Source organism: Epinephelus fuscoguttatus, linkage group LG3 (assembly GCF_011397635.1).
Source record: "Epinephelus fuscoguttatus linkage group LG3, E.fuscoguttatus.final_Chr_v1".
NCBI lineage: Eukaryota > Metazoa > Chordata > Actinopteri > Perciformes > Serranidae > Epinephelus > Epinephelus fuscoguttatus.
This window is the reverse complement of record NC_064754.1, coordinates 31,459,075-31,475,816: the sequence shown is the minus strand read 5'-3', so window position 1 is coordinate 31,475,816 and position 16,742 is coordinate 31,459,075. Positions and strand designations below refer to the sequence as shown.

The window sequence follows — 16,742 nt, the reverse complement described above, 5'->3', positions numbered from 1 at the left end:
GACAGAAAAATGTGAGTTCATGTCAGATCTGTAGCTTGACTGAGGAAAAACAGGTTTTCAGGGCCTTTACCCTGTTTTCCTGATTAATAATATGGATTAAATCCTGATATAAATCAAGTAAATTTGTAAGTACACTTACTATTCCTCATCATTCTCTGTCCTAGGTTACCTAGCCGCGTGGATGGTACAGGCTTTGTGGTGTATGACGGCGCTGTGTTTTACAACAAGGAGCGAACACGCAACCTGGTCAAGTACGACCTACGGACACGCATCAAGAGCGGTGAGGCCGTGGTGGTCAATGCCAACTACCACGACACCTCGCCATACCGCTGGGGAGGGAAGTCAGACATTGATCTGGCTGTGGACGAGAACGGCCTTTGGGTGATCTACTCTACTGAAGCCAATAATGGACGCATCGTGGTCAGCCAGGTACAGTGGGAGGAAGGAAAACAGATCGATGATTGGAAAGAGAGAAGAAAGAAGGGTTGTAGATGAGTCCTCTCATCTTCCTGTGTCTTTTTGTCTTTTGCAGGTGAACCCGTACACCCTACGCTTCGAGGGTACGTGGGCCACCGGCTTTGACAAGCGAGGGGCGAGCAATGCCTTTATGGCCTGTGGCGTGCTCTACGCCGTGCGTTCCGTCTTCCAGGATGATGAGGGGCAGGCGGACGGCCGAGTCGGCAGCGACATGGTGGTTTATGCCTACGACACCAGTCGTGGACAGGAGCTGCCTGTTCAAATACCTTTCCCCAACCCTTACCAGTACATCTCCTCCATAGACTACAACCCCAGAGACAACCAGCTGTATGTGTGGAATAACTACTACGTGCTGAGATACCCGCTACAGTTTACGCCGCCACCACCCACTAAAGGTTTGTGCAGCAAGTCCAGTTGTATATTTGGACATACTGGTATGGAATGAAACTAGAGAATCAACAGTGTTTTCTTCCCTCCAGGTCCCCTCTCCTCTCTGATGACGACCGTCCGCTCCTACACGGCCACTGTCGCGCTGACCCCAGTACGACCGTCAGCCTCTCACCCAATTGGCGTCATCAACCGAGGACCCTTTGACCAGCGCCCAATCACAGCCATGGTTCCTCTGACCCCACGTCCACCTCTGCGTGTCCCCCTTGCTCCCGGGGGCCCTGGTCAGGTGGGCGGATGTGAGGGCCGGGTGGCACGAGGGGTGCAGTGGCCACCCACGCTGAAGGGAGAGACAGTGGAGAGGCCCTGTCCAAAAGGGTCACTGGGTAGGTGTGGCGTGTATGTGTGTGTGTGTGTGTGTGTGTGTGCAGATGTGAGCATGCCAGCGTGTGTGTGTGTGTGGTATTTGCATGTGTGTGTCTGTATCTCGTTTCCCTTTGAAATGTAGTCGGATGTCCCCTCTTTGAACTTGCCCTCAGATGAGAGAGAGAAGAAAGAGGTTATAGTGTCAAGAGAGGCTGAGTTCGTCAACTCTTCCTCTCGCTGTGCAGCTGTCTTCCTCAGTGCAGCACTCCCTCCACGCAAAAGCTGTTATGGAGATTATGGAGATAAGCCTGTGGTGCATTTTGCCTCGTCCTAATCACACTGAATGGATTGGACATGGTTTGAGCACAGAGGTGACGATTTCACTGGGGGATAATCTAATATTAAATCTTGTTTATTACTGAACGCGGGTGAGGCTGTTGTCTCATAAATACATTTAATTTTCAGAAGTGGTGTGTAACACACTCTCTTGCCCTATTTTTTTTCATAAAATATCTTCGCAAAGTACCAATTAAGATTTTCTAAGTTGGAAGTTAGCGGCATGGTTCAGTCCAAAAGTTAGGGACATGCTGGTGAAGACAATCAAACAAACTAAAACTTACCAGTTATCAACCGAGGTGTTGTTGTTAGATGCTAATGAACACCAAACCAAAGATGAAAGAGTGAATACTGCACTGTTATCCAGCAGGTGGACTCAAACCCAGCTTCACATGCTAATGTTGACATCCTCATATTAGGTATATATTTTTTTAAGCTTAACATGGGGTCCTTCTGCACACAAGTGGCCAAAAAAACACCTTCCTTCTTTTTCTTTATAGAAACTAAATCATAACCCCCAGTACAGAATCCATTACTAGACTCCAACAGACAGAATTCTATTGGGAGCACATATTTTTAGGATTTTTGAAGTAAGTATTGAAGTACATTTTGTAGTCTTTGGGGAAAAACGAGAAATTTATTGACAGCTTTGTCTTTTTTATAATCATTGATGAAATCCATATTTAATCAAGCAGCTGTTCCTCTAAACAACACATTTGATTATTTCACTGCTACAAGAAAAAAAAAGAAGAGATTGTAATTTAAAAAAAGTGTTTTTATTGTGTTTTAATTGATCTCCACAAAAATTGACAGACAATCATGCACAGCTTTCTCTGCCTTCCCAACCCCAAAGCAATGCCCCAAAAAATAAATAAATAAAATTGAATTAAAGAAAAAACAATATAAAAATCATAAATAATTAAAACAGAGAGAGAAGTTTCAGAGAGTTACATGCTTTGGTTGCCATTTTGACAGTAGGAAAGTTGCTACTGTATATCACATTACAATTTGCACTGGAAAGCTAAATAAACACATTACAGAGCTGCATATTCACCATTAGTCCCTGAAGCTGCCCTTTTTGCCATAAAATCTATATATGGTTGCCTTATTTTTAAAAAGTCCTTACTTTTACATTAGGTAAGTGTTATTGGGCCGCATGGGAAAACATGCAAGGAGAAAGAGAAGTGACAAACCACCCCAGGTCCTGCACAACTCAAGCTATCCTTCCTTTTTCTGACAGTCTGTGTCACCCCGTCTGTCTCTGCAGGTATAGCCTCCTATCAGTGCATGCAGTCTCCGGTGGGCTGGAGCTCCAGAGGGCCTGACCTTTCCAACTGCACCTCTCCCTGGGTCAGCCAAATTGCACAAAAGGTTAGTCTCGCACACACAAATACACACACACGAACACACACATATACACGCTGTGCAAATGCCCTAAAGCCACTCAGCAAGCAGTTCTCTCTTAAATGTCAAAACATTTGACATTACAAACGCCCCCACCTCACTCCAGATTAAGAGCGGAGAGAACGCGGCCAACATCGCCGGGGAGTTGGTCAACCTGACCCGGGGACGGATCTATGCCGGTGATGTCAGCATGTCGGTCAAGCTGATTGAACAGCTATTAGACATCCTGGACTCCCAGCTCCAGGCCTTGAGACCAGCCAATAAAGAGTCGGCAGCACGGAATTACAACAAGGTAAATTGTTCCTGTTGTCAGTGCAGAAGTGTACATGTACTTGACCTTTCCTGGAAATGAGAGTGGAAATGTCAACGATGATGATTCTAACAATAGATGTTTTTCATCTTTTCAGCTGCAGAAGAGGGAGCGCACTTGCAAAGCTTACGTTCAGGTAAGAGAGACGAGCAGACTGTCAGGCAGACGGATAGATAGTGAGATAAAGATCAGGAGTGAGAATGAAATACTCTCTGTCTCTCTGTTAGGCCGTCGTTCAGACAGTTGATAACCTGTTGGGTCCTGAGGCTCTGGTGTCCTGGGCGGATATGAGCAGTGTTGATCAGTCCCGCTCGGCATCGTTGCTGTTAGACGCGGTAGAGAAAGGAGCATTCCTATTGGCTAACAATCTCTATGAAGGTCGCTTCAGTGACAGAGCACCAAATGTTGGTATGTGGTCTCTCTCTTTATTTATTTCTTTTGCTCTCCACGTCGTGAAAATTAGCACTTCATCTAAGCTTTCGTGTCTGATCTGTTCCTGCGTGTGCACAGATCTGGAGGTGTATGTGCTAAATACAGAGGCAGATATACAGGACCTGACCTTTCCTCACTCCTACGACAGCGACAGCATCTTGCAGATATCAGCACTGGCTCTGCAACAGTACAGCAACAACGGTCTGTGACGCACACCAAAACTAATCAACATTTTACACAGTGACAGCTCAGCATTATAAAATATATTGCTTGGGTTAGACAAGTAACTGGCTATGGAAATAACACTAGTTTTCCTCCACATATCAACTGTCTCCTGTTAAATGTGCTCATCACTATGTCCCTGTTTCCTCTGCAGGCCAAGTGAAGCTGGTCCTCTCTCTCTATAAGAACCTGGGCTCTTTCCTGACCACCCAGAACTCGACTCTGCGGCTTGGGCTGGGGCTAGGTCAGGGTTCAGAGGCCAGGCGTAGGAGCCTGGTGGTCAACTCTCATGTCATCTCCGCCTCTGTGCACAGAGGATCCAACAGAGTGTACCTCTCCGAGCCTGTCATCTTCACTCTCAGGCACCTGCAGGTCTGTTTGGTTCAAAATTAATGTTAAAGGGGACCTCTTTATGCTTTTCTCCATTTTCTGTCATATATTTACCACAGGGGTGTCAAACTCATTTTAGTTCAGGGGCCACATATAGCCCAATTTGAAGTGGAAGCTGATGAAGAAGCAGGTTAAGTCATCCCCTGCCTTACAATCTGAAGTTCAGCAGTAGGTCTCCCCTTATATTGTTTTAAGACAGTAGTCTGATACAGATTCTTTTGTACTGAAGCTGCTGGTTGGCAATATTTTGCACAATGTTCAATATCTTTAAATATGGCCATATAGAAAGTACTTGTTGTTATTTCAGAGAGCTGTATTCTGGTCAGAGTGAAAAGCCTCTAAGGCAGTATTCTACATGAAGTATCTGCTCACTGTTTAAATTGCTCCTGAAACCTCTCAGCCTTCACATGTGCATCAACATTAGGTGTGCAAAGTCATCTAGAGGGCTGGATTGGACCCTTTGGCGGGCTGGATCTGGCCCCTGGCTCATATATTTGACTCCCCTGATCTACCGTATATTATAACAAGGTCAGATGTTCATGTTAATGTAGGAAAAGTTTCAAGTAATGATGTAAATGTATGCAGAAGGCCTCAGATTTTTCCTGAATACTCTGTTTTCAGTGAGTTCTTCTTCTTTTGACGTCACACTATGACAGATTTCTTTATATGTCAATCTGCCCCAGGCATGCTTCTGCAATTTTTTACGATACAAAGCCTACAATGCTACATATAATTATGTGGTAACGTCAGGGAAACATTGAAACTTGGTCGACAGTTTTGTAAATTTCTTCCTGAATCAATGATTTTCAAATCATTTCCCCTGCTGTGAAGATTTTGGTTTACAAGCTTTAAGTGGTGATTTTTTGTGGTAAAAAAGTGCTGCTATTCTCTGTTACACTTATTCCCGGCTGCAATGATGATGCAGATGTGGATGACATGGAAATATGGACCAATCAAAGCAGACTGGGCTTTTTCGGGAGGGGGGGCGTAAAAATACAGGTGCTAAAACGGAGCGTTTCAAACAGAGGGAGAATACAGGTGTTTCAGCATAGACAGAATGAGGTGTGTATGTGAGTGTTTCTGAACACTAAAGCAGTTACAGTAGAGGCCCAAAATACATATAAGTATGAACATGAAAATGAAAAAGATCATAAAAGGTCCCCTCAAAGACATAAATTCCTTCTGTGCAGACTCTGATTACTAAGTATTCTTTAAAGGCACTAATATATATTTCATATGTGTTTGTCTTCACAGCTGGAGAACCACTTTGGCCCGAACTGCTCTTTTTGGAACGGATCAGGTGTTTCTGGCAATGGCAGGTGGTCCACTCAGGGCTGCCGCCTGTTACACACCAACAACACTCACACTACCTGCGCTTGCAACCATCTATCGAGCTATGCTGTCCTCATGACGTATCAGCAACCTGCTGTGAGTAACACACACCACAACACAACACATTTAAAGGTATATTATGGAAGAAGAGTCGGTTACTCTTTGTAATCCTTCAAACTTGGCCTCTCCTCCCTTCATTACTTGGATGTACACTGCGAGCTACTACGCTGTTGTAGGAACATTAAATTTGTTGTAATGGAGAAGCCGAAACTTTAGCAAGCAAAATAAGCTAACCGCCAGCACCTACGCGTCCAACAGAAAACCGGCCAACTCCACGTCGCTCTTCATCCTCTCAGTGCTTGCCTGTGGAAGAAAAAGTGAAAGCCAACCACAGATTCACTCTTTTGGAGCAAGCTTTGTCTGCTTTTTTTTTGGTACTGTGTCCACACTTTCTGTAGCTTCCTCTTGGATGTGTGCTGCAAGTATCTGCTCAAAACTCTTTTTTAAAAAAGTCCCGACCTCCCCTGCACGTTGTTTTTGGGTGGAGGCTACATGCCCAGAAATGCCCACAGCAAAATAAGAAAATACAGGCAGAGGGCAGAGTCTCTGCGTATAAATACACTGCCACACGCTTCTAGTGGGTCATAAGTGATGATTGAGAGAGATTACTTTAGCATGAGCCTATACATTATTTTTTAGAAGTCATGAATAATATATCCATTTAAATCACCTTCACGGCGGTCAGGCAGCAGATTTAAGGCGACAGTATGTGTGTGCTTTTGCTTCATTTGCATGGACCTCCTCTTGTACAGGAGGACGACAGTGTAGCAAAATGTTATCTCACTCACCTTGACTTTCAGTGTGTTTAATTTTACAGATTATAAGCCAAAATGCACACCGCACTGAAGATAGGCATGCACAAGTTTTCTCTGTGCATGCAGCACTTGTGGATACATATGAATGGCCTATATTCAACATCATTACTGCTATAGTTTTCTTTTCAGTTGGCCAGGTGCCAACCTTTAACTTCATAAATCCAGCTCCATCCTCGGCCAACAATAGCTTCCTGACTCCACCTTTATGCACCCATTTGCTGAAGCACAGTTGGACTTCACCCCCACCGTGCTCTCCAAAATGTTGTTTAAAAATCAAACACAGAGGGGGTGATAATTGTGTGGTTGTAGCTGTAAGAGAGAGAGGGAGAGTGATAAATGCTGCAGGCTATTTTGTCCTGCCATGAAATTGAATTAAGTGTTTCTCTGCAAGATGTTCTCTTTGTTCGGTGTGATTTTATTCATCTGAATAGATGTTTTGTAACACACAGGGACACACAACCAGAGGAAAAGACACACGAGCGCTCCACACCACATCACAAATATCTGCCTACATTCATACATGCGCTCTTTATGATCACATAAAACATGTTTTTTAATCTGTCTTTTCTTCCTTTCCTGTCTTCTTGCCTTCTCTTCATCAGTTCGGGGTCGGTGTAGAAGAGCTTCTTGTCTATGTGGTTTCCTGGGTTGGCATCTCTGTAGCGCTGGTGTGTTTGGCCACCTGCCTTACCACGCTGTGCTGCCAGGGGGCGCCCTGGCACACAGACCACAGCACCATCCACTGCAACCTGTGGGCCAACCTGCTCATCACAGAGCTGCTGTTCCTTGTTGGTGCCAACAAGACACAATACACAGTGAGTGCTCAGATGTGACTGTGGCTGTAGTTTAAAGCATTTTGTGTGCGGTAGCATTTTGTGAAGTATTCCTCCCTGTCTATCCAAATTTGCAGGTTGTGTGCTCCATCATTGCTGGCCTGCTGCACTTCTCCCTGCTGTCAGTGTTTTGCTGGTTGTGTTTGGAGGGGGTGGAACTGTACTTGCTGCAGAGGGAGGTATTTGAGGGGCGTAACTCCAGGAGGAAGTATTTCTACCTGTGTGGCTATTCTATTCCTGGGCTGGTGGTGGCCGTGTCCGCAGCCATAGACTTCAGAGGCTACGGCTCAAAATCTGCGTACGTTGACTGACCTGTGTGTGTCTGTGTGCATGTTTTTGGATGGAGACAGTTCCTTTCCTGCATATTTCAATTCTTGTGTCAGCTTTTTTAGATATTCTTAATTTACACTGATTAGTTTGTGTGCTTCTATGTTTGTGTGCGTGTGTGTAGATGCTGGCTGCGAACAGACAATTACTTCATCTGGAGTTTCCTTGGACCCGTCGGTGTCATCATTACGGTCAGAGCTCACGCTCAAACACAAACGCCAACCTTTTTCATACATTGTCATATATCCTGGATCATCAGCGTGTAATGACATCACGCTGAGTCATTACTGATGAGTACATTTGAAACAGTGTGTGCTGTTCAATCTTTTTGTCCATTAGTTGAACCTGGTTGTCCTGGTGATGACCTTACATAAGATGCACAGCACTGCTGCTTTGAAGCCAGACTCCAGTCGCCATGACAACCTGAGGTAAGTACAGTGTCTCATGCTGATCTGTTTTGGGTGATTATGTCTAGAGCTCGTTGTGTTTCAGCAGCTTTGGCTCCGATCACACGGTAATTAGAGAAATGTAGTAAAGTCGCATTGATAAACTGAAACAGGTTGATAGAAAATTTTACTGATGTTTTCTCTGCCTTCCTGTGGCATTTTCATCTGTACTGTTATTATAATTTTATTATCTTTCATAGTTGTTGTGTAATGTTGAATAGTGACCCAAACACCTGATTAAACCAGATATTAAAGTTAAAAGAAAACTGTAAAAACAAGTTTTGTATGAATGTTTCTTGAGCTGGAGACAGTCTGTTATGCGTGGAGAAGCCAGTATTTAGAGATTTTTAGTTATTGAAGATATTTAAGCCAATGTGAATTTCATGAAACAGATGGGATATGGTAAAGCTCCATCATTTTAAATAAATTCAAGTCAAGCTTTGGGAGCTTTTGGAAGACAATAATAAAATGCACTTCAGCAGTTTTGACAGCAGCATGAACTATTTTGCATCTCTGCATTTTGAATACGTAAAGGCCAAACCTTAGCTGTGCTGTAAAAATGAAAAATGTTTTTTTTTTTTTTTTTTGTAGTTTTTCAGTTTCTAATTAAGCTCAGAGAAGCTTGAGGATGATGTGGATGTATGCAAGCTCTTCTTTACCTTGCTAGACATTGATATCAGATACATGCACAGCAGTTTTTTGTGTCCATGGTTGAGCTGCCCTTTAAAGTAGAAACACAATTAAAGTGTAACTTTGGTCTTTTTCAACCTGGACTGTGTTTTCTCATATTGTGTCCAAATGACTAATGAAGACAGCATTCTTTTTTTAAATTGGTCCTGTATTGTGTGAAAGCTCTGCAGCCAGCAGCTGTGAAACAGGCTGCAGTGTAACCACTTGGGGCAATTGTGCAGCGTCAGTTTACGTCCACTAAAAGTGCTTGTTTTTGCCACTGACAGGCTCAGATTGTTATTTCATGTGTCTGACAACATTATGGAAAGGATCCCTATGGATAGAGACCATTTTGTTTAACCAAAAACAACCCAGATATTGCTATTGGTACTCTCACCAGACTCCATTTAAATAAACAGTAATTTTAGAGCCAGCATATTTTCACATCTAAATTGGTGAATTAAGGGTTTATTCTAACCATACTAGGGTTGGTGATCTTTGGAACAGTGGAGAGATGAACCAAGACTGTTTTTTTGAGCTTTACTTTGTTTCTGTTAACTTTGAATGAAGTGTGTTTTACGATGATAAAATTACAGTTCATTTAAATGGAGTCTGGTGGGTTTGGCGATAGCAATTTCTGGGCTGTTTTTGATCGAATGAAAAGGAACTTACTCTTCAACAAAAAGGTCTGTCTCTGTAGGGTATTTTCCGTAATGTTGTCAGACACTTCAGATAACAATCTGAACCTGTCAGTAGCAAAAACAAGCAGTAGACGTAAATTGATGGTGCACAATTTCTCATTAACGCTACGCTGCAGCCTGTTTCTCCACTGCTGGCAGCAGTGGTCTCCTGAATACTGGACCAATTTCAAAATTTGTTGTTCTCATTAGTTACTCGGACACAAAAACCTGGGAAAATAGGGTCCTGGTTGAAAACACTGAAATTTCCCTTGATACCTTCTCTGTGCTATTTAAAGCTTTAGGACCTGAAAAATCTAATTGCACAATCATTCTAGGAGATTTAGGTGAGTGAACTCTCGTTAAAATCACTTATCAGACTGAAAATTAAATGTCATTTCCAGGGCGTGGGCGGTGGGCTCCCTGACGCTGCTCTTCCTGCAGAGCGTCACCTGGTCCTCAGGCCTGATGTTCCTGTGTGCGCCGTCTCTCCTCCTGGCTTACCTCTTTTCTTCCCTCAACACCGCCCAGGGCCTCCTCATCACCATACTGCACTGCACCCTTGCCAGGAAGGTCTGTCTCTGTGTTCATGCGTCATTATGTAACTGCAAGACTCTGTAACATCATTATTTGTGACTAAATATGTTTTAATATTGCGTGTAGGGTCAGAAAGACTACGGTCGATGTCTGCGCCTCTCGCAGTGCTGCGCCACTTCCTCCTCCAGCTCTCCAGACTCTGTCAAAGGTGCCGCCCTGAGGTCCAACAGCCGCTACACCAGCAGCCAGAGTCGGAGAGCTACTGCGAACAGACAGGTACATTACAGTACACTAAACCTCTCAGTCTGTAGCTCTTTGTCTCGCTCTTCCTGTGTCTGAGTCAGTTTGACCTTGTGTGGATTATTTCTGTTCCAGAGCCGAATCAGGAGGATGTGGAATGACACTGTTCGCAGACAGACTGAATCTTCTTTCATCGCTGCAGACGTTAACAACACACCTACTCTTAACCGCGGTGAAGATTTTCTTTCTGTTAAATGTCAGCGTTGCCTCCCCTGTTGTTCAAGAATGTCATATTTATTTCTCTCCCTCTCTCCTCAGCTGCTCTGGGGAACCATTTCCTCACTAATCCAGTGTTGCAGACTCACGCCGGAGCCTCTCCTTATGACACGATGCTCGCCCAGGGATACAACCAACCCTTCACCTCCACAGGTATGTTTCACTACAATGTCCTGTCATTCTTCCTAATTATGACATTTCCTACACAGCTTACTCACTCTCCCTCTTTATGTTGGTATCTTTTACAGTTTCTTTTACTTATGTGTGCTCACAGTACCATGCAAATCTGTTACGCCACATTAAAAAACAGCTATAAAGGGCAACTTACCTACTGTATGTAGTTAGTATTTATGGAGGCAAGGCAAGTTTATTTATACGCTACCTTTAAGGTATCATGAAAAACTGATTAATTAAAAGCTGAAGAAATAAAAAGTCTTTAGCATCATTTTAAAACTGACAGTTGCAGCACATCTTAGCTCCAAGGAGAGCTGGTTCCAGTAAAAACATTGAATTCTGTGTCAGATGGTGTGACCCTGCCCCAAAACCCCAATCCCAACTGCTCAACAACTCACAAAACTCAGCCGTTTGTTATGAGAGTCTGGTACTAGGTCACAGAATCTGACAGGTCACAGATCGTGGTGTTACTAGCAGTGGGCAGCGTAATGGCTAAAAGCCGTTTCAACACTCTTAGATTGAACTCTGGCACCACTTACTGACCACTTCCTACACACGTGAGAGAGCAAACATATCTGCAATATATTTTGGGCCCAGACCGCTGAGTGACTTACAGACAATAAGTAGGGCCTTGAAGTCAATTCTATATCTAACTAGAAGCCAGTGTAAGGATCTAATGACTGCAAAAATGTGCTCTCCCTTCTTGGTGTTTGTCAGTATTCTAACATGAAGGAACGAGTGTTACTTCGAGGGGAGTTTGTTAGCGTATAAAAATAATTATCCAGCAGTAAATCCCTCCAGTTTCTTCCTCCCTCCAGAGTCTTAGAAATTAAAACTAAAAGGATCCTTTGAATTTGGGTTTTAAGATTTGTGAATATGAGCAGGACAAATGAAATGTAAATGCTCTCTTATATTAAAAAGCTATGTGATGACATCACTGTTTCTAACTGAGCTCAAAGATATTTTTCTTGCTGGCATAAATTACTTATATGCCTATATGCTGGTAAGATAATATTGCTTCATAATATCAGGTATCCAATTGACCGCTTGGGCTCTACTGTCTGAATTTTTTGATGTGGCTTCAGACTTTTGCTCAGTACAATTTTTTATTTTTCTGTTTCTGTACAGTCTAAAAGTTTGAAATTAAACCTTGCAATGTTTTTGTTTTATACCAGTGTGGTGTTCTGTTTTTAATTTTTGACCTTGAAATGTTTGTCTTTTAAATGTTTTTTGATCCTTTCCCTCTTTGTCTCTCTGTCTTAACGTGGACCAGTAGGAACCTTCAGAAACAAGCAGAGTATGAGCTCTCCTTTGTTGTGCTCACTCAAATCATTGAGCGCCACTTCCTTGTGCAGTTCACAGACTACCCGTGCAACATTTGCACACAGTAATTATTCATAGACCATGACGACATAACATACATCCCTCCCATGTGGCCACATAATCGAACATTTCAGTAAAGAATATTGTTAATATCCAAATCTTGTTGGTGAAACCACACATGAACCTTAAACTCTGCTCATTCATTCATACGTTCATTCATGTGAATGTCTCAGTGTGAATGTTTTATGGTATCCCCGTTTGGTAACTGTCATCTTCCTGTTTCCTCCAACAGAGGGTGGTGTGTCTCAGAGCCAGGAGTCCTGTGGGTTGGACAGTGTGTGTCTCAATGGAGGATACACCCCCAACACCTTCACCCTGCACGGTCTGGGTACCACACCTGGATCTCGAGCTGGAGTGGTGGGTAGCACTGACCTTCTGCGGGAGGGAGGAGTCGGGATAGGAGGTGATGACATCTCCCCGGCCCTCCTCACCCCCCACGGGGCCACAGATCTGAGCAGCGGTGCTGGAATGCGCCGTAACCTCTCTGATGCAGCGGCACTGGAAAAGATGATCATCTCAGAGCTGGTACAGAGCAACCTAAGGCCCTCAGTTGCCATGCCTGTTCCTCCTGAACGCTATGGAAGCCTGGCAAGGCCTCACCACCATGATAGGGCGGCTCTCACACACACTGCCACTTTGACTCGACACGCACAGCCACCACCCCAAGAGGGCTGGGCTGCCACCATGCAGCCGAACGCACGCCACAATGCACAAGAAGGCTGGGCGCATACACGGCACCACACACAGGACCCTGAGACACATTCTACAACAAAGGGACAGGATCACGCCACAACACAGCGCTTGCAAGATGGCTGGTCACACTCACGAGTTTCTGGGGACTCTGAGTCCCGTGAGCTGCTTAAAGACGGGGACAGGTCGTTGCAAGGCACTCTGAGTCGTCGCGGGCTCCAGGACAGGCAACAAGCACGTCCCCCTGATGTTCAGGCGAGGCCCTACTCAACCCTCAGTCGCACACCTGGTACTCTGTCCCGCCATCGTGGCGCAGTGGAGCCAAACGCAGTCACAGACAGAGACAGAGACAGGGACAGGGACAGGGAGAGAGATAGGGAGCGCTACCGGGACAGGCCCCTCCCGCCTCCTCCTCCCCCTCCACCACAGGAGTCTGAGCCCCTGTATAAGGCTCTGGAAGAGCCGCTGCTGATGAAACAGAGGGAGGCAGGCGCAGAGACATGGAGAGGCCAGGACAGAGAGAAGGACGAGACATTTCTCTTAAAAAGAGATGAAATGATGGACGAATGGAGGGCAGGAACTGAGAGAGGGAGGGACGAGTCTTTTGCCTCTCAGACGAGAGATGGAGAGATGGATGAATGGAGAGGTGGAATGGAGAGAGGGAGGGAGGAATCTCATCTGCTGGAGAAGAGAGGTGGAAGGATGGAGGTTTGGCGGGGAGGAGCAGAGACGGACCAGGAAGAGACTTTTATAACTCAGAAGAAAGACTTTGGGATTGACGGATGGAGAGGCGGGATGGATAGAGAGAAAGATGAATCCTTGTTTTTAAAGGACAGAGATGGATGGAGAGCAGGGATTGAACGAGACAATGAGAAACAAAAGGATAGAGCGCTGGATGTGTGGAGAGGAGGGATGGATATAGACAGGGATGAATCTTTCCTGTTCGAGAGCAAAGATGGCGGTCTCGATGGGAGGAAACGAGGGAAAGAAAGAGGGTCTGTTCGGTTCCACGGTGAACGAGAGGATTCTGACAGCTTTGCTCTGCCTTTGACTCCTGACCTTGACCTTGACCCCGACTCCTCACCAATCTACGCCCGAGATTCAAACCCCTCCCCGCTCTACCCCGGAGACCGGCGCTCGCCTCCTCTCAGCATCTTCCCGCGAAGCTCTCCCCCAACGAATATCTTTGCTCCCCGAGACACTAACTCGCCTCCAAACAATCTCTACACCCGCCACTCCCCCCAGGTGTACAGCCGAAGCAGCTCCCCTCCTCGCTTCTACACCCGCACCTCCCCTCCGACCCTCTCGTACCCCGACAGCAGCCCTGAAGGTCCAGAAGAAGTTAGCCCCAGCGGCCAGCCCCAGCGGCCCGCCCTGGAACTGCCCTACAGCCTGGGGCGACCACCGCTGGGCCCACGGCCAAATCACCTGCAGACCTTCTACCAGCCGCCACCGCTGCCATCAAATGGAGAGGCAGCGTACACACCGGAGCCAACCTCGGAGGGAGACGACGGACAGATGCAGCGGGTGACGAGCCTGTGACTAGGGCGGTGGTGATCGGGGCATAGAAACCAGGGAGGAGGAGGAAGAAGCTGGTGATAATAACAAATAATGATGATCAAACTGATGGAAATGATGATGACTATGATGATAAAGAGGATGATGATGATGATGATGATGATGATGATGATGGATGATAAAGGTAATGATGATGACAGTGATGGCTCCTCCCTGATTCTATCTCCCGATCACCACGAGACTTCCCCCTTTTCATGTTTTGTTACTTTTCTATGACTGTGATCCATTTATAACTCTTCCTCCTCCACTTCCTCTCCTTATCTTCTCTTTCCCGAAACCCTGCTGTGTCCTCCCGTCTCATTGGTGCTTATCCTTATTGGCCCATCGTCTAAGTTTCTATTGGTTCGTCGGCTGGGTGTTGCCCTTCCCTGTAGCAAGCAAACAGTGTGTCAAAGAAGCACTTGTGTGTTGCCAAAAAAATCCTTTCAAAGAACATGTGCATGACTTTATAGTGGCTTTACAAGGCTACATACTGTATGAAAGTGTGTGTGTGTGAGCGTGTGTGTGTGCGAGCGTGCGTGCGTGCCTGCGTGTGTAGCTTGATGAGCATGCGTGCGTGTTAGGACAAATGTGTGTGCGAGTGTGTGTATATACATCATTCTTGTATAATTAATGTATCACAGTGAAGCATTTTATCAATATCAACTGGGGGGCCTCTTACACACATCCCCTCCTACTGATTTTGAACTCTTGACCAATCCCATTTCACATCAAGACCAAAACCCCCCGCCTCCGCCCCTCCCTCCGCTCGCCACAAACTGTCGGTGATGGAACTCGTTGCCATGGAGTTTGTCATAGCAACAGAACTCTTGACTCCAGAGCCAGAGATCATGAGAAACCTCAGAACTTTTCTGCAACCCCCTGAGATCCTTGTACATATCGACCTCAAGTGTTCTGATTGTCTTGTATTGCTATTGAAGTTCAAGTAAACATGTGAAATAAATGGTACTGTCTTTCTCTTTGTGTGGATGAACAGACAGACGGAGGGGTTCACAATAAGGAGAAAGGTATCTGGATGGAAAAGGAGGAGAAGAAAGACTGTTGATGCATATAATGAGGAGAAAGAAATAAAGATAAAAGTACTGTTACACACAGTGGTTGAACAGTATACACTATATGTAAGGTACCTGTACTTTACGTTAGTACCTCCATTTCTTGCTACATTATATTTCCACTCCACAACTCTATAAAACACTGCACTTCTTGCCCCAATACCTTTATCTGACAGCTACAGTTTGTAGTTACTATACTAAACATCGAGTCACAAATTTGATGACTTTAGACTTGACAAAAACAAAACAAACCCCTTGCAACTCGCCTTGGATTTTCAGACATTAACACCAATGACTTGTGACTTCACTTGAGCCCCTTTTACACCTCTCCAAGGCACGAATTTCACGCCCTTATGCCTCTGCATCACACAGGTACAGTCGCAAAATGGGGGGACACATTTGTCTCACCTTAAAGCAGGCAGTGGAGGAAGTAACAGTGTCAAAACAATGTCTGCATAAAAGGGACAGCTGGCAGGACAGGACCATGGACCAGAACCATTATGCGTTCAACCCACTAGGAGACTTAAAAAGCAGGTTGCAGCAGTTAGCGGCTAACTCAAAGAAGAAGAACAGTGAATGTCAACAAACTGGGAAAAAACAATGATCTCCAGGAGATCTGGAGCAGAGGGCGAGGTCAGCCGACATATAACAGGGACAGTAAATAATTGTTGTTGCCATGTTAATGCCGGAAAGGAAGCATAATGACCTAATGTTAAATCACTGAGTACCAGATGGAAAAAAGAGAACACCAAAAATAATTTCATTTGTGTACCAGTCTTTGCAGTGGCGAACAAAAAACAAATTGCAATATGAAAAATACTTAGGTTGAAATGTTCTTCCAACGAACTTAACAAATGAATACACATTTTTCAGGACTTGAAACTCAAGTTTAGGACTTTGGGCGTGCAAAGAATATTGACTTACAAAACAATGACTATCCCACTTCTACTAAACATAGGATGATTTTAAAATATGAAGCATCATTACAAATTAAAAGTTCAGTGTGTAGGGTTTGGTGGCATCAAGTGGTGAGCTGAACAAAGCTGAAACTTCTCACGTGCCAAGCGTGTAGGAAAACTACGGAGGCTGATGCAAAAAAGCATATGGCTCTATTTAGAGCCAGTGTTTGATTTGTCCATTCTGGGCTACTGTAGAGCAACACCGCAGACTCTGTGAAAGAAGACCCGCTTCTTATGCATATATAAACGGCTCATTCTAAGGTAACAAAAAAAAAATTCTTATTTTCAGGTGATTATAAACTACTGAAAACATAGTAATGAATATTTCACTACTTCTGCCAACAGACCACTAAATCCTGCACACTGGACC

The 16,742-nt window shown here is 44.8% G+C and overlaps 1 protein-coding gene across 3 annotated transcripts in view; it reads left to right on the top strand.

Moving 5' to 3' along the window:
* The window catches only part of LOC125885983 (adhesion G protein-coupled receptor L1-like), a 31,347-nt gene extending 15,964 nt beyond the window's left edge, over positions 1-15,383 (top strand). The window contains exons 6-25 of one of the 3 annotated variants that reach the window (XM_049571872.1): positions 165-429; positions 533-872; positions 957-1,250; positions 2,834-2,937; positions 3,077-3,262; positions 3,378-3,416; positions 3,508-3,688; positions 3,791-3,913; positions 4,089-4,306; positions 5,579-5,752; positions 7,134-7,346; positions 7,442-7,662; positions 7,816-7,882; positions 8,031-8,119; positions 9,888-10,056; positions 10,147-10,296; positions 10,396-10,492; positions 10,579-10,689; positions 11,987-12,007; positions 12,326-15,383. In XM_049571872.1, coding sequence (XP_049427829.1) covers positions 165-429; positions 533-872; positions 957-1,250; positions 2,834-2,937; positions 3,077-3,262; positions 3,378-3,416; positions 3,508-3,688; positions 3,791-3,913; positions 4,089-4,306; positions 5,579-5,752; positions 7,134-7,346; positions 7,442-7,662; positions 7,816-7,882; positions 8,031-8,119; positions 9,888-10,056; positions 10,147-10,296; positions 10,396-10,492; positions 10,579-10,689; positions 11,987-12,007; positions 12,326-14,325 — 5,062 coding nt within the window. In that variant the 3' untranslated portion in view covers positions 14,326-15,383. Of the gene's footprint in view, positions 1-164; positions 430-532; positions 873-956; positions 1,251-2,833; positions 2,938-3,076; positions 3,263-3,377; positions 3,417-3,507; positions 3,689-3,790; positions 3,914-4,088; positions 4,307-5,578; positions 5,753-7,133; positions 7,347-7,441; positions 7,663-7,815; positions 7,883-8,030; positions 8,120-9,887; positions 10,057-10,146; positions 10,297-10,395; positions 10,493-10,578; positions 10,690-11,983; positions 12,008-12,325 lie in introns of all 3 variants that reach the window. The other 2 variants (XM_049571871.1, XM_049571873.1) reach the window with 2 other exon arrangements.
* Positions 15,384-16,742: the final 1,359 nt, after the last annotated feature.